General features: G+C 48.2%; 1 protein-coding gene across 1 annotated transcript in view; it reads left to right on the top strand.

Moving 5' to 3' along the window:
- CNTFR (ciliary neurotrophic factor receptor) overlaps nucleotides 1–18,851 on the top strand; it is a gene marked incomplete in the record, with an annotated part of 524,182 nt that overhangs the window by 331,556 nt on the left and 173,775 nt on the right. The window contains 1 exon segment of the mRNA XM_056551475.1: nucleotides 5,789–5,867. Within this exon segment, the coding sequence (XP_056407450.1) occupies nucleotides 5,789–5,867 (79 nt within the window).

Genomic DNA, 18,851 nt, shown 5'->3' with positions numbered 1-18,851 from the left:
CGCCCTGCTGCCAACCACACAGATCTGCCCCTCCACCCCTAGAGGGCGTCCTGCTGCCAACCACACAGATCTGCCCCTCCACCCCTAGAGGGCGTCCTGCTGCCAACCACACAGATCTGCCCCTCCACCCCTAGAGGGCGTCCTGCTGTCAACCACTCAGATCTGTCCCCTCCACCCCTAGAGGGCGTCCTGCTGCCAACCACACAGATCTGTCCCCTCCACCCCTAGAGGGCGTCCTGCTGCCAACCACACAGATCTGCCCCTCCACCCCTAGAGGGCGTCCTGCTGCCAACCACACAGATCTCTCCCCTCCACCCCTAGAGGGCGTCCTGCTGCCAACCACACAGATCTGCCCCTCCACCCCTAGAGGGCGTCCTGCTGCCAACCACACAGATCTGCCCCTCCACCCCTAGAGGGCGTCCTGCTGCCAACCACACAGATCTCTCCCCTCCACCCCTAGAGGGCGTCCTGCTGCCAACCACACAGATCTCTCCCCTCCACCGCTAGAGGGCGCCCTGCTGCCAACCACACAGATCTCTCCCCTCCACCCCTAGAGGGCGTCCTGCTGCCAACCACACAGATCTCTCCCCTCCACCCCTAGAGGGCGTCCTGCTGCCAACCACACAGATCTGCCCCTCCACCCCTAGAGGGCGTCCTGCTGCCAACCACACAGATCTCTCCCCTCCACCCCTAGAGGGCGTCCTGCTGCCAACCACACAGCTCTGTCCCTCCACCCCTAGAGGTCGTCCTGCTGCCAACCACACAGCTCTGTCCCCTCCACCCCTAGAGGGCGTCCTGCTGCCAACCACACAGATCTCTCTCCTCCACCCCTAGAGGGCGTCCTGCTGCCAACCAGACAGCTCTGTCCCTCCACCCCTAGAGGGTGCCCTGCTGCCAACCACACAGATCTCTCCCCTCCACCCCTAGAGGGCGTCCTCCTGCGAACCACACAGCTCTGTCCCCTTCACCCCTAGAGGGCGTCCTGCTGCCAACCACACAGATCTCTCCCCTCCACCCCTAGAGGGCGTCCTGCTGCCAACCACACAGATCTCTCCCCTCCACCCCTAGAGGGCGTCCTGCTGCCAACCACACAGCTCTGTCCCCTCCACCCCTAGAGGGCGTCCTGCTGCCAACCACACAGATCTCTCCCCTCCACCCCTAGAGGGCGTCCTGCTGCCAACCCCACAGATCTCTCCCCTCCACCCCTAGAGGGCGTCCTGCTGCCAACCAGACAGCTCTGTCCCTCCACCGCTAGAGGGCGTCCTGCTGCCAACCATACAGATCTCTCCCCTCCACCCCTAGAGGACGTCCTGCTGCCAACCACACAGATCTCTCCCCTCCACCCCTAGAGGTCGTCCTGCTGCCAACCACACAGATCTCTCCCCTCCACCGCTAGAGGGCGTCCTGCTGCCAACCACACAGATCTCTCCCCTCCACCCCTAGAGGGCGTCCTGCTGCCAACCACACAGATCTCTCCCCTCCACCCCTAGAGGGCGTCCTGCTGCCAACCATACAGATCTCTCCCCTCCACCCCTAGAGGGCGCCCTGCTGCCAACCACACAGATCTCTCCCCTCCACCCCTAGAGGGCGCCCTGCTGCCAACCACACAGATCTCTCCCCTCCACCCCTAGAGGGCGCCCTGCTGCCAACCACACAGATCTCTCCCCTCCACCCCTAGAGGGCGCCCTGCTGCCAACCACACAGATCTCTCCCCTCCACCCCTAGAGGGCGCCCTGCTGCCAACCACACAGATCTCTCCCCTCCACCCCTAGAGGGCGCCCTGCTGCCAACCACACAGATCTCTCCCCTCCACCCCTAGAGGGCGCCCTGCTGCCAACCACACAGATCTCTCCCCTCCACCGCTAGAGGACGTCCTGCTGCCAACCACACAGATCTGCCCCTCCACCCCTAGAGGGCGTCCTGCTGCCAACCACACAGATCTCTCCCCTCCACCCCTAGAGGGCGTCCTGCTGCCAACCACACAGATCTGCCCCTCCACCCCTAGAGGTCGTCCTGCTGCCAACCACACAGATCTCTCCCCTCCACCCCTAGAGGGCGTCCTGCTGCCAACCACACAGATCTCTCCCCTCCACCCCTAGAGGGCGTCCTGCTGCCAACCACACAGATCTCTCCCCTCCACCCCTAGAGGTCGTCCTGCTGCCAACCACACAGCTCTGTCCCCTCCACCCCTAGAGGGCGTCCTGCTGCCAACCATACAGATCTGCCCCTCCACCCCTAGAGGTCGTCCTGCTGCCAACCACACAGATCTCTCCCCTCCACCCCTAGAGGGCGTCCTGCTGCCAACCACACAGATCTCTCCCCTCCACCCCTAGAGGGCGTCCTGCTGCCAACCACACAGATCTCTCCCCTCCACCCCTAGAGGGCGTCCTGCTGCCAACCACACAGATCTCTCCCCTCCACCCCTAGAGGTCGTCCTGCTGCCAACCACACAGCTCTGTCCCCTCCACCCCTAGAGGGCGTCCTGCTGCCAACCATACAGATCTGCCCCTCCACCCCTAGAGGGCGTCCTCCTGCCAACCACACATATCTCTCCCCTCCACCCCTAGAGGGCGCCCTGCTGCCAACCACACAGATCTCTCCCCTCCACCCCTAGAGGGTGTCCTGCTGCCAACCACACAGATCTCTCCCCTCCACCCCTAGAGGGCGTCCTGCTGCCAACCACACAGATCTCTCCCCTCCACCCCTAGAGGGCGTCCTGCTGCCAACCACACAGATCTCTCCCCTCCACCCCTAGAGGGCGTCCTGCTGCCCACCACACAGATCTCTCTCCTCCACCCCTAGAGGGCGTCCTGCTGCCAACCACACAGATCTCTCCCCTCCACCCCTAGAGGGCGTCCTGCTGCCAACCACACAGATCTCTCCCCTCCACCCCTAGAGGGCGTCCTGCTGCCAACCACACAGATCTGTCCCCTCCACCCCTAGAGGGCGTCCTGCTGCCAACCAGACAGCTCTGTCCCTCCACCCCTAGAGGGTGCCCTGCTGCCAACCACACAGCTCTGTCCCCTCCACCCCTAGAGGGCGTCCTGCTGCCAACCACACAGATCTGCCCCTCCACCCCTAGAGGGCGTCCTGCTGCCAACCACACAGATCTCTCCCCTCCACCCCTAGAGGGCGTCCTGCTGCCAACCACACAGATCTCTCCCCTCCACCCCTAGAGGGCGTCCTGCGGCCAACCACACAGATCTGCCCTTCCACCCCTAGAGGGCGTCCTGCTGACAACAACAGGACCTGCCCCATCCCCCAGCACATGACCATAAGCTGTGACAGCTGCGGAAGTCACCATGTTTGTTGTCACCCAGCTTTCCCAGAGTCATGAACGGTAGATTGTGTTGTATCGCCCCCTTCAGGTCAATGATAAGAGATTCAGGTGTTGATGGCGGTCATGGGGGACACTGTGGTTGAACCGTTTCTCATGTCCTTGGTCGGTTGCCGTTTCCCCTCACACCTCGGATCATCTGTCTCCGTCCTGGGGGCGAGGGGTGCGCCACTTGTGAATGAGGTGCGAGGAACGTGGGCGGTGACGGATTCGACGTGCGGCGTCTGAGGAATGTGGAGGGCGGCCGAGCTGTGTCGGGAACCCCCTGGAATGTCTCCTACCTGGTGACACCTGATGGAGTGTCAGGAGAGCGGCCGACCCTCGCCCCAGCCTAGACACTATTACTGGAGGTACTACTACTGCTCCACTGCACAGACCTCATACACTGGGACAGGATACGACTGTAGCAAACCCTCAGCTGTGAGAATCCTCTTCATCGTGCGGATATAAAGCGCCGCAGATCCTGTTCATCTATAGAACGCAACAAATTATAGGCAACATTTAGTTATAACATTTCTTAATGTAGGATGGCGCCACCTAGTGTTCTTAGTTGTATCAACATACATGTCCACCTGAGGAGCTGCGGCTGCAGGACCCACACCCCTAGTCACTGACCCCCAGCCAGATCTGTGACCCCCAGCCAGATAGTGATCCTCTGTTCACTGCAGGGAAACCAAGAGAAATGGACTAGTGTAGCTGAAAAGACCCCTACTCTAGAAAGAAGAGACTATATTGTCAGCTGCCAGAGGAGGAAGGAGCAAAATCTCTGTAGTAACATGGCAGTATAGCTGAGAAGACTTCTACTGTAGGGAAAAGAAGAGACTATATTGTCAGCTGCCAGAAGAGGAAGGAGCAAAATCTCTGTAGTAACATGGCAGTATAGATGAGAAGACTGCTACTGTAGGGGAAGTAAGAAGAGACTATATTGTCACCTGCCAGGGGAGGAAGGAGCAGAATCTCTGCAGTAACATCACAGTATAGCTTAGAAGACTCCTTCTGTAAAGGAAGTAAAAAGAAACTATATTGTCAGCTGCCAGAGGAGGAAGGAGCAGGGTCTTTGCAATAACATGGCAGTATAGCATAGAAGACTCCTGTAAAGGAAGTAAAAAGAGACTATATTGTCAGCTGCCAGAGGTGGAAGGAGCAGAACCTTTGTAGTAACATGGCAGTATAGCTGAGAAGTCTGTTTTATAGAGAAGTAAAAAAATTACTATTTTGTCACCTGCCAGAGAAGGAAGGAGCAGAATCTCTGCAGTAATGTCCCAATATAGCTGAGAAGACATCTTATGTAGAGGAAATAAGAAAGGACTCAATTATCAGCTACCAGAGAGGGAAGGAGCAGAACCTATGTATTATCATGGCAGTATAGCTAGTAAGACTAATTATACAGGGAAAGTAAAAGGAGACTATATTGCCAACTGCCAGAGGAGGAAGGAGCAGAATTTCTGCAGTAACATAGCAGTATAGCTAAGAAGACTACTTTTGTGGGGGAAGTAAGAAGGGGCTATATACTGTACCCATAGTGAAGATAATAAATGGGATAACCCCTGTAATAGTAGTCAGGGATGAGGGGGGAGGAGGCTGCAGCCTCTCCTTTCTTTGTGAGGCTGATACAGTGAGAGAGGAGGAAGAGCAGCAACAAGCAGTGGTCTTATTGGCTGGGAGCAATCCTCTGACATCACATCTTCCCTGAACCATCACCATCAGACCACCAGGGACAATGCCCGCTCTCTGATACCAGCTCCTTGGTTCGGAACCAGAAAGCATGGGGACAGCGCCACATTGGTCCAAAGGCTCCATTGGGTATTGCAGCTCTATTGAAGGGAAAGTGGCTGAGCTGCAATACCACCAGCAGCCTTCGGGCAGGTGTGGCGCTGCTTTTGGAAGAATCCAGTCTTGGATAACTCCGGTATTATAATTCTATTATTCTAATAGAAACTATTAGAATTCATGACAATAAATGGGAGTCACAAAAAATAAAGTGAGCGTAAAAGGCAAAAAGGAGGCGCTGGTCATCACTACCCAGAGTATCACATGTATGTCCATCCTGAGCCGCCTGCTTCATGAATACAATACTGCAGTGAAGACTGACACTCCCTGGTGTAATGGCGCCCCCCAGTGGTTGTCCCTCCCTGCACCCCCTGATAGTCTATACATAGACAGGGCTCATCCACTCCTTGGCCGCCTCTGTACACCAGTGTTTCCCAACCAGAGTGCCTCCAGCTGTTGAAAAGCTACTACTCCCAGCTGTTGGCTGTCCGGGCATGCTGGGAGTTGTAGTTTTGCAACAGCTGGAGGCACCCTGGTTGGGAAACAGTGTTGTAGTGTATTTCCTGCCATGACAGGGGGCTGTTATGTGGTGGGTTTCTTCCATGTCCGGCCCCTCCGCTCACCATACACATACAGGATCCCTCTCCACCTAACACTCCGCTTTGTGTCCCCCCCGAACAGATGGCGAATCCGGTGACCTCCGCCTGCTGCCTGGTGCTGGCTGCGTCTGTGATGGTGTGCGCCCAGAGACACGGCGAGGGTGAGTGACGCCTACCTGCTATCTATCTGTTTATCTATCTCATATCTATCTATCTGTTTATCTATCTCATATCTATCTATCTATTTATCCGTCTATCTCATATCTATCTATCTCATATCTATCTATCTATATATCATATCTATCTATCTCATATCTATCTATCTCATATCTATCTATCTATATATCATATCTATCTATCTCATATCTATCTATCTCATATCTATCTATCTCATATCTATCTATCTATATATCATATCTATCTATCTCATATCTATCTATCTCATATCTATCTATCTCATATCTATCTATCTCATATCTATCTATCTCATATCTATCTCATATCTATCTATCTCATATCTATCTATCTATCTATCTCATATCTATCTATCTATCTCATATCTATCTATCTATGTATCTATCTATCTATCTCATATCTATCTATCTATCTCATATCTATCTATCTCATATCTATCTATCTATCTCATATCTATCTATCTATCTCATATCTATCTATCTATCTCATATCTATCTATCTATCTCATATCTATCTATCTATCTATCTATCTCATATCTATCTATCTCATATCTATCTATCTATCTCATATCAATCTATCTATATATCATATCTATCTATCTATCTCATATCTATCTATCTATCTCATATCTATCTATCTATCTCATATCAATCTATCTATCTCATATCTATCTATCTCATATCTATCTATCTATCTATCTCATATCAATCTATCTATCTATCTATCTATCTACCTCATATCTATCTATCTCATATCTATCTATCTATCTCATATCAATCTATCTATATATCATATCTATCTATCTCATATCTATCTATCTATCCCATATCTATCTATCCCATATCTATCTATCTATCTATCCCATATCTATCTATCTCATATCTATCTATCTATCTCATATCTATCTCATATCTATCTATCTATCTCATATCTATATATCTCATATCTATCTATCTAATATCTATCTATCTATCTCATATCTATCTATCTCATATCTATCTATCTCATATCTATCTATCTCATATCTATCTATCTCATATCTATCTATCTATCTCATATCTATCTATCTCATATCTATCTATCTATCTATCTCATATCTATCTATCTATCTCATATCTATCTATCTATCTATCTCATATCTATATATCTCATATCTATCTATCTAATATCTATCTATCTATCTCATATCTATCTATCCCATATCTATCTATCTCATATCTATCTATCTATCTCATATCTATCTATCTATCTCATATCTATCTATCTAATATCTATCTATCTATCTCATATCTATCTATCTCATATCTATCTATCTCATATCTATCTATCTCATATCTATCTATCTCATATCTATCTATCTCATATCTATCTATCTCATATCTATCTATCTATCTCATATCTATCTATCTCATATCTATCTATCTATCTATCTCATATCTATCTATCTATCTCATATCTATCTATCTATCTCATATCTATCTATCTCATATCTATCTATCTATCTATCTCATATCTATCTATCTCATATCTATCTATCTATCTATCTCATATCTATCTATCTATCTCATATCTATCTATCTATCTCATATCTATCTATCTATCTCATATCTATCTATCTCATATCTATCTATCTATCTCATATCTATATATCTCATATCTATCTATCTAATATCTATCTATCTATCTCATATCTATCTCATATCTATCTATCTCATATCTATCTGTCTCATATCTATCTATCTCATATCTATCTATCTCATATCTATCTATCTATCTATCTATCTCATATCTATCTCATATCTATCTATCTCATATCTATCTATCTCATATCTATCTATCTATCTATCTATCTATCTATCTATCTATCTATCTCATATCTATCTATCTATCTATCTATCTCATATCTATCTATCTCATATCTATCTATCTCATATCTATCTATCTATCTATCTTTCCCTGTGTCGCCCTCCTGTTCTGTGGTGTTGTACAGTGTAGGTGACATTATTCGGATTTCTCCTATATACAATGTATCACACTGAGCGCTTGTCCTATGAGCTGACAATCTAATAGGGATCCTAGCGCTGACATACAGATGTAATACAGGAAGCTCTTCTGTAACTTCTCACATTCCGTATTATTTACAAGATCTCTGTTTGCTGTCAGTGAGTGAAAACAATCTTTCTTACTATATAATGTTACAAACCTGTACAGAACTAACACTTCTGGGGGGTTGTTACAATTGTATCGGTTCTGTCAGCCTGGGTCACACTGTCACCTCCTGCTAGTCAAGGGTTAATTCTCCCCTTCTCCCATGACTGAAGAACATGTCACCCACAAAATGACCTCATCCAGTCATGTGACCACAGAAGATGATGTCATAGAGGATGCAGGGGATTATCTATTCCTCCCTGTTATCAGCCATAAACTGACTATAGAACTGGATCACACTGTGACTGGAGGATAAGACACCATGTAACAGCAGAATAGTAAGTGCAGCACTGGAGGTGACTGGAGGATAAGGCATGATGTCACAGCAGAATAGTGAGTGCAGCTCTGGAGGATAAGACATGATGTAACAGCAGAATAGTGAGTGCAGCTCTGGAGGTGACTGGAGGATAAGACATGATGTAACAGCAGAATAGTGAGTGCAGCTCTGGAGGATAAGACATGACGTAACAGCAGAATAGTGAGTGCAGCTCTGGAGGATAAGACATGATGTAACAGCAGAATAGTAAGTGCAGCACTGGAGGTGACTGGAGGATAATACACCATGTAACAGCAGAATAGTAAGTGCAGTGCTGGAGGATAAGACACTATATAACAGCAGAATAGTGAGTGCAGCGCTGGAGGATAAGACATGATGTAACATCAGAATAGTGAGTGCAGTTCTGGAGCATAAGACATGATGTAACAGCAGAATAGTGAGTGCGGCTCTGGAGGATAGGACATGATGTAACAGCAGAACAGTGAGTGCAGCTCTGGAAGTGACTGGAGGATATTACATGATGTAACAGCAGAATAGTGAGTGCAGCTCTGGAGGTGACTGGAGGAGATGATGTAACAGCAGAATAGTGAGTGCAGCTCTGGAGCATAAGACATGATGTAACAGCAGAATAGTGAGTGCGGCTCTGGAGGATAGGACATGATGTAACAGCAGAACAGTGAGTGCAGCTCTGGAAGTGACTGGAGGATATTACATGATGTAACAGCAGAATAGTGAGTGCAGCTCTGGAGGTGACTGGAGGAGATGATGTAACAGCAGAATAGTGAGTGCAGCTCTTTTCATGATGTTTATCCTCCCGGTTGTAGTTCCAGCTCCTGTTTTTATATCTAATCTACAGGAATTGTATACAGACATTTTACTGTATAGACACCACAAGCCCCAGCATGCCTTGTTATTACTGCAGGATGCAGACTATGACTTGTAGTGAACAGGCACAGCTTGCTGGTAGTTGTAGTCCTCTCATTGGTTGTGCTGAGATAATACAACCAGCAGCTCGGAGATGGATTGTTGCTGCTGAGGCCGATCGATACTTGGACAGGAAACATGGCAGACAGGTTGGTGGAGCTGCGGCGTCTGCCTGTAATATCCATCACTCCCCCAGGACAATGCAGGAGATCAGTGACCCCACAACACACTGACCCATTGTGACCTCACCGGGGTCATCTCCTTCCATCAGCTCCGGAGGAAACAGTCTCTAGAAGATCAGGCATCATTTCCTACCAGGCGTCCTCCACTGGACTCAGCATCTCCCTAATACTGACCCCTTAATGAGCCCCATAGATCACTGACCCCTTAATGAGCCCCATAGATCACTGACCCCTTGATGAGCCTCATAGATCACTGACCCCTCGATGAGCCCCATAGATCACTGACCCCTCGATGAGCCCCATAGATCACTGACCCCTTGATGAGCCCCCATAGATCACTGACCCCTCCATGAGCCCCATAGATCACTGACCCCTCCATGAGCCCCATAGATCACTGACCCCTCCATGAGCCCCATAGATCACTGACCCCTCAATGAGCCCCCATAGATCACTGACCTCTCTATGAGCCCCATAGATCACTGACCCCTCTATGAGCCCCATAGATCACTGACCCCTCGATGAGCCCCATAGATCACTGACCCCTCTATGAGCCCCATAGATCACTGACCCCTCTATGAGCCCCATAGATCACTGACCCCTCTATGAGCCCCATAGATCACTGACCCCTCGATGAACCCCATAGATCACTGACCCCTCTATGAGCCCCATAGATCGATGACCCCTCGATGAGCCCCCATAGATCGATGACCCCTCGATGAGCCCCCATAGATCACTACCCCTCGATGAGCCCCCATAGATCACTGACCCCTCGATGAGCCCCCGTAGATCACTGACCCCTCGATGAGCCCCATAGATCACTGACCCCTCCATGAGCCCCATAGATCACTGACCCCTCCATGAGCCCCCATAGATCACTGACCCCTCCATGAGCCCCCATAGATCACTGACCCCTCGATGAGCCCCCATAGATCACTGACCCCTCGATGAGCCCCATAGATCACTGTCCCCTCTATGAGCCCCATAGATCACTGACCCCTCGATGAGCCCCCATAGATCACTGACCCCTCGATGAGCCCCCATAGATCACTGACCCCTCGATGAGCGCCCATAGATCACTGACTCCTCGATGAGCCCCCATAGATCACTGACCCCTCGATGAGCCCCCATAGATCACTGACCCCTCGATGAGCCCCCATAGATCACTGACCCCTCGATGAGCCCCCTTAGATCACTGACCCCTCGATGAGCCCCCATAGATCACTGACTCCTCAATGAGCCCCCATAGATCATGTACCCCTCGATGAGCCCCCATAGATCACTGACCCCTCGATGAGCCCCCATAGATCACTGACCCCTCCATGAGCCCCCATAGATCACTGACCCCTCGATGAGCCCCCATAGATCACTGACCCCTCGATGAGCCCCCATAGATCACTGACTCCTCGATGAGCCCCCATAGATCACTGACCCCACGATGAGCCCCCATAGATCACTGACCCCTCGATGAGCCCCCATAGATCACTAACCCCTCGATGAGCCCCCATAGATCACTGACCCCTCGATGAGTCCCCATATATCACTGACTCCTCGATGAGCCCCCATAGATCACTGACTCCTCAATGAGCCCCCATAGATCACTGACCCCTCGATGAGCCCCCATAGATCACTGACCCCTCGATGAGCCCCCATAGATCACTGACTCCTCGATGAGCCCCCATAGATCACTGACCCCACGATGAGCCCCCATAGATCACTGACCCCTCGATGAGCCCCCATAGATCACTGACCCCTCGATGAGCCCCCATAGATCACTGACCCCTCGATGAGTCCCCATATATCACTGACTCCTCGATGAGCCCCCATAGATCACTGACCCCTCAATGAGCCCCCATAGATCACTGACCCCTCGATGAGCCCCCATAGATCACTGACCCCTCGATGAGCCCCCATAGATCACTGACACCCTCCTCCACAAGCCCGAATACATCAATGACCCTACCTTGATCCTCCATAGATCACTGAACCTCCACTCATGAGCCCTATAGATCGTTGACCCCCTCGATGAGCCCCCATAGATCACTGCTTCCTCCTATGAACCACAGACCAGACCCCCTAAACTAATACAGACCCCAAACCAGACCACCTAAAATAATTTACACCGATCTAAACTAATACAGACCCCCGACACCCTAAAATAATTAAGACCCCCTACACTAATGCAGACTCCAGACCAGAGCCTCAAAACTAATACAGACCCAGATATAACTCCCTAAGCTATTACAGACCCCAGACCCGACCCCCTAAACTAATGCAGCCTCAAAACCAGACCCTCTAAACTATTAAAGACCCAGAAATAACCCCCTAAACTAATACAGACCCCAGATCAGACCTCTAAACTAATACAGACCTCAGACCTGACCCCCTGAACTAATACAGACCTCAGACCAGGCCATTAAAATAATACAGTCTGCAGACCTGACCCCCTAAACTAATACAGACCCCAGACCTGACCCCCTAAACTAATACAGACCTTTGATCAGACCTCTAAACTAATACAGACCCCCCAGATCAGACCTCTAAACTAATATAGACCCCAGACCAGACCCCTAAACTAATACAGACCCCAGACCAGACCCCTAAACTAATACAGACCCCAGACCAGACTCCTGAACTAATACAGACCCCAGACCAGATCCCTAAACTAATATAGACCCCAGACCAGACCCCTAAACTAATACAGACCCCAGCCCAGACCCCTAAACTAATACAGACCCCAGACCAGACCCCTAAACTAATACAGACCCCAGAACCGACCCCTAAACTAATACAGATCCCAGACCAGACCCCTGAACTAATACAGACCCCAGATCAGACCCCTAAACTAATATAGACCCCAGACCAGACCCCTAAACTTATCCAGACCCCAGACCAGACCCTTAAACTAATACAGACCCCAGACCAGACCCCTAAACTAATACAGACCCCAGACCAGACCCCTAAACTAATACAGACCCCAGACCAGACCCTCTTAACTAATACAGAACCTCAGAACAGACCTCAGAACTAATCCAGACCCCAGACACGACCTCTAAACTAATACAGACCCCAGACCAGACCTCTAAACTAATACAGACCCCCAGACCAGACCCCTAAACTAATACAGACCCCAGCCCAGACCCCTAAACTAATACAGACCCCAGACCAGACCCCTAAACTAATACAGACCCCAGAACCGACCCCTAAACTAATACAGATCCCAGACCAGACCCCTGAACTAATACAGACCCCAGACCAGACCCCTAAACTAATATAGACCCCAGACCAGACCCCTAAACTTATCCAGACCCCAGACCAGACCCTTAAACTAATACAGACCCCAGACCAGACCCCTAAACTAATACAGACCCCAGACCAGACCCCTAAACTAATAGATCCCAGACCCCTGAACTAATACAGACCCCAAACCAGACCCCTAAACTTATCCAGACCCCAGACCAGACCCCTAAACTAATACAGACCCCAGACCAGACCCTCTTAACTAATACAGAACCTCAGAACAGACCTCAGAACTAATCCAGACCCCAGACACGACCTCTAAACTAATACAGACCCCAGACCAGACCTCTAAACTAATACAGACCCCCAGACCAGACCCCTAAACTAATACAGACCCCAGCCCAGACCCCTAAACTAATACAGACCCCAGACCAGACCCCTAAACTAATACAGACCCCAGAACCGACCCCTAAACTAATACAGATCCCAGACCAGACCCCTGAACTAATACAGACCCCAGACCAGACCCCTAAACTAATATAGACCCCAGACCAGACCCCTAAACTTATCCAGACCCCAGACCAGACCCTTAAACTAATACAGACCCCAGACCAGACCCCTAAACTAATACAGACCCCAGACCAGACCCCTAAACTAATAGATCCCAGACCCCTGAACTAATACAGACCCCAAACCAGACCCCTAAACTTATCCAGACCCCAGACCAGACCCCTAAACTAATACAGACCCCAGACCAGACCCTCTTAACTAATACAGAACCTCAGAACAGACCTCAGAACTAATCCAGACCCCAGACACGACCTCTAAACTAATACAGACCCCAGACCAGACCTCTAAACTAATACAGACCCCAGACCAGACCCCTAAACTAATACAGACCCCAGACCAGACCCCTAAACTAATACAGACCCCAGACCAGACCCCTAAACTAAAACAGACCCCAGACCAGACCCCTAAACTAATACAGACCCCAGACCAGACCCCTAAACTAATACGGACCCCAGATCAGACCCCCTATATGCGAATACGGACCCCAGACCAGACCCCCTATATGCGAATACAGACCCCAGACCAGACCCCTAAACTAATACAGACCCCAGACCAAACCTATATTCTAATACGGACCCCAGACCAGACCCCCTATATGCGAATACGTATCCCAGCCCAGATATGAAGCTAGTCCCCTCTCAGTATTATAGTGACTTAGTCAGATGGTCGTCCCCCTCCCCCGCCGTGTTGCGCTCTATCATTATGGGGTCACAATAAGCTGGTGGAGTAGAATGTGATATCTTTCCTCCCTCCTGAGACGTTGCGCAGAATCTCCGGGACGTTCCGTCTGACTGCTCAGTGTGTACAGTGGGAATTACTATTATACACGATGCGGAGACCTATTGACTTCCTCGGTGTAGAGCGATGGGCCGGTATAGTGCAATCCCTATAGCATTGTTTCCCAACCAGGGTGCCTCCAGCTGTTGCAAAACTACAACTCCCTGCATGCCCGGACAGCCAAAGGCTGTCCGGGCATGCTGGGAGTTTCAGTTTTGCAACAGCTGGAGGCACCCTGGTTGGAAAACACTGCCCAATGGTAAGAATACCTATGAGAAACATATGTTGTATACAAAGTATTTTATATATATTGATACAATAGGCTATTATAAGAGGTTCTTGTGTATGTCTTGTGCTTACCTGTTTTAGCCATACTGATTGCAATGCTGCCTACATTTCCCATGAATCCTCTGGGTGGGGAGTCTGATCACTGCACCTGGTCATCTAATTAGGCTGCTGGTGCTGGAGGTCACCCAGGTGAACTGATTAGACTCATAATTTGGTTGGGATCAGTTTAATGATGTTTTATGAAGATTTGAAGCCTTTAGATTTTGAAGGCTTGTTTACAAGCTTATTTTTACTGTTTTTTTTTGGTGATTTTTCCAAAATTGCAATAAAATGACACATTTTTTTACAGTGATTTGCACAGTTGCTGTAATATAATACAATTTTAGCCAACATTTTAGGAAAATCACGGCAAAAATAGATAAACTTTTAGGAGTATAACTATTATATGTCCTGATAGCAGTATACAGATGGAGCTGGAGGGGAGGTGTATAATTACTATATATCCTGATCCCCTAGAGATAGCAGCAGTATACAGATAGTGCTGGAGGGGAGGGGTATAACTACTATATACCCTGATCCCAGAGAGATAGCAGCAGTATACAGATAGAGCTGGAGGGGAGGTGTATAATTACTATATATCCTGATCCCATAAAGTTAGCAGCAGTATACAGATAGAGCTGGAGGGGAGGTGTATAATTACTATATATCCTGATCCCATAAAGTTAGCAGCAGTATACAGATAGAGCTGGAGGGGTATAACCACTATCTATCCTGATCCCATAGAGGTAGCAGCAGTATACAGATAGAGCTGGAGGGGAGGTGTATAACTACTATATATCCTGATCCCATAGATATAGCAGCAGTATACAGATAGAGCTGGAGGGGAGGTGTATAACTATTATATATCCTGATCCCATAGAGGTAGCAGCAGTATATAGATAGAGCTAGAGGGGGAGGTGTATAATTACTATATATCCTGATCCTATAGAGATAGCAGCAGCAGTATACAGATAGAGCTGGAGGGGAGGCGTATAATTACTATATATCCTGATCCCATAGAGGTAGCAGCAGTATACAGATAGAGCTGGAGCGGAGGTGTATAACTATTATATATCCTGATCCCATAGAGGTAGCAGCAGTATACAGATAGAGCTGAAGGGGAGGGGTATAATTACTATATATCCTGATGCCATAGAGGTAGCAGCAGTATACAGATAGAGCTGGAGCGGAGGTGTATAACTATTATATATCCTGATCCCATAGAGGTAGCAGCAGTATACAGATAGAGCTGGAGGGGAGGGGTATAACCACTATATATCCTGATCCCATAGAGGTAGCAGCAGTATACAGATAGAGCTGGAGGGGAGGGGTATAACTACTATATATCCTGATCCCAAAGATATAGCAGCAGTATACAGATAGAGCTGGAGGGGAGGGGTATAACTATTATATATCCTGATCCCATAGATATAGCAACAGTATATAGATAGAGCTGGAGGGGAGGTGTTTAATTACTATATATCCTGATCCCATAGAGGTAGCAGCAGTATATAGATAGAGCTAGAGGGGGAGGTGTATAATTACTATATATCCTGATCCTATAGAGATAGCAGCAGCAGTATACAGATAGAGCTGGAGGGGAGATGTATAACTACTATATATCATGATCCTATAGAGATAGCAACAGCAGTATACAGATAGAGCTGGAGGGGAGGTGTATAACTACTATATATCCTGATCCCATAGAGGTAGCAGCAGTATACAGATAGAACTGGAGTGGAGGTGTATAACTACTATATATCCTGATCCCATAGAGGTAACAGCAGTATACAGATAGAGCTGGAGGGGAGGTGTATTACTATTATATATCCTGATCCCATAGAGATAACAGCAGCAGTATACAGATAGAGCTGGAGCGGAGGTGTATAACTACTATATATCCTGATCCCATAGAGGTAGCAGCAGTATACAGATAGAGCTGGAGGGAGGTGTATAACTACTATATATCCTGATCCCATAGAGGTAGCAGCAGTATACAGATAGAGCTGGAGGGAGGTGTATAACTACTATATATCCTGATCCCATAGAGGTAGCAGCAGTATACAGATAGAGCTGGAGCGGAGGTGTATTACTATTATATATCCTGATCCCATAGAGGTAGCAGCAGTATACAGATAGAGCTGGAGGGGAGGTGTATAACTATTATATATCCTGATCCCTTAGAGGTAGCAGCAGTATACAGATAGAGCTGGAGCGGAGGTGTATAACTATTATATATCCTGATCCCATAGAGATAACAGCAGCAGTATACAGATAGAGCTGGAGGGGAGGTGTATAACTATTATATATCCTGATCCCATAGAGGTAGCAGCAGTATACAGATAGAGCTAAAGGGGGAGGTGTATAATTACTATATATCCTGATCCCATAGAGATAGCAGCAGCAGTATACAGATAGAGCTGGAAGGGAGGTGTATAACTATTATATATCCTGATCCCATAGAGATAGCAGCAGCAGTATACAGATAGAGCTGGAGGAGAGGTGTATAACTACTATAGATCCTGATCCCATAGAGGTAGCAGCAGTATACAGATAGAGCTGTACCTTTCCGGTACTCGGATACTTTCACAGTTAATAAAGAATTTTCTGATAAATCTCCCGAATTGTTCCCATCCTGGTCGCGTCTTTTGCCCCAGCTGCTCCCCCCTCCCCCCACTCCACCCCCGGGATGTGCCCCAGAGCTGACATCCGTCTCGGTGAGATTTGGCAGTTCCCAGTCTGAGGAATCCGTCCATTGTTGCGCCTCCATCGTCCTGGCTGAACTTGAATGCGGCGCCATGAAAGGCCTGTGTATAGGAAGGGATTATCCGGGGGGCAGCGCCCGGACCCCTCATTCATGGAGCGCGTCCCCCCGGCCCTATTTGTATAGTATTGGCGGTGAGCGGCGGCGGCGCACGCTCTCATCTGTTACATTCCTGACGGGATTTTCTCCATTCATGATCCTTCCATAATGGAGGCTGTCAGACGCCTTTCTCAGGTTGTCATGTGACGGCGCTTTGATTTTTGGGGCTCTGGTTAACCCTTCGTGCGCCGCAGACGCCCAAGAAGATTCTTAGAACCGTAAAAATGTAAATTAATTTATTTTCGTGTGATGTTCTAATTTTTTAAAATATTTTATTATAATTTGTTATCTCTATTTTCATTGATAAAACGGTCGGATATTTACTGCGCAGATTGAGGGGGAACTTATTGTTGGGGTATTTAAAAGGCATTTGCGCCATGTTCTCTAATTTTACTTGTTGTGGGTGGGGCTTAGCTGGAGAAAAGGTTTTACACTTTACTCTTTTTTTTGCATGACCTCATTAAGTCCAGTGCGCCAAAAGTTATGTCAAAAGTAAAAGTTACGTCAGATGTATAAGAGTGTCACGATGTTTGGTGAAATTGATGCAGCTTTAAATACTTTTATATCATTATAACATATAGGTCACACCCCTTTATCACTAGGCCACACCCCTTTATCACTAGGTCACCCCTCTTTATCACTAGGTCACCGCTCTTTATCACTAGGTCACCCCTCTTTATCACTAGGTCACCCCTCTTTATCACTAGGCCACACCCCTTTATCACTAGGTCACACCCCTTTATCACTAGGTCACACCCCTTTATCACTAGGTCACACCCCTTTATCACTAGGTCACACCCCTTTATCACTAGGTCACACCCCTTTATCACTAGGTCACACCCCTTTATCTACTAGGATATACTCCTTTTTCACCTGGTCACACCCCTCTATCACCAGATCATACCACTTATCGCCAGGTCACACCCCTTTATCACTAGGTCACACCTCTTTATCACTAGGTCACCCCTCTTTATCGCCAGGTCACACCCCTTTATCACTAGGTCACCCCCCTTTATCAATAGGTCACACCTCTTTATCACTAGGTCACACCCCTTTATCACTAGGTCACACCCCTTTATCTACTAGGATATACTCCTTTTTCACCTGGTCACACCCCTCTATCACCAGATCATACCACTTATCGCCAGGTCACACCCCTTTATCACTAGGTCACACCTCTTTATCACTAGGTCACCCCTCTTTATCGCCAGGTCACACCCCTTTATCACTAGGTCACCCCCCTTTATCAATAGGTCACACCTCTTTATCACTAGGTCACACCCCTTTATCACTAGGTCACACCCCTTTATCACTAGATCACACCCCTTTATCATTAGGTCACACCCCTTTATCACTAGGTCACACCTTTTTATCACTAGGTCACACCCCTTTATCACTAGATCACACCTCTTTATCACTAGGTCACACCCCTATACAGAGGTCAAGTCCTGGGGGGGGAATTTGTGCAAACTCACCCAAGATTTCCACTCAAGGGCTGGTCCTGCAGGACTCCTGCTGTGGGGAATGTGATCCTGCTGTGGGTTTGTAATGTGCGTTTATCTGTATTTTGCCTTTTTTCTGCTT

Source organism: Hyla sarda, chromosome 1 (genome assembly GCF_029499605.1).
Source record: "Hyla sarda isolate aHylSar1 chromosome 1, aHylSar1.hap1, whole genome shotgun sequence".
In the NCBI taxonomy this organism is placed as follows: Eukaryota; Metazoa; Chordata; class Amphibia; order Anura; family Hylidae; genus Hyla; species Hyla sarda.
This window is presented reverse-complemented; position numbering and strand designations above follow the sequence as displayed.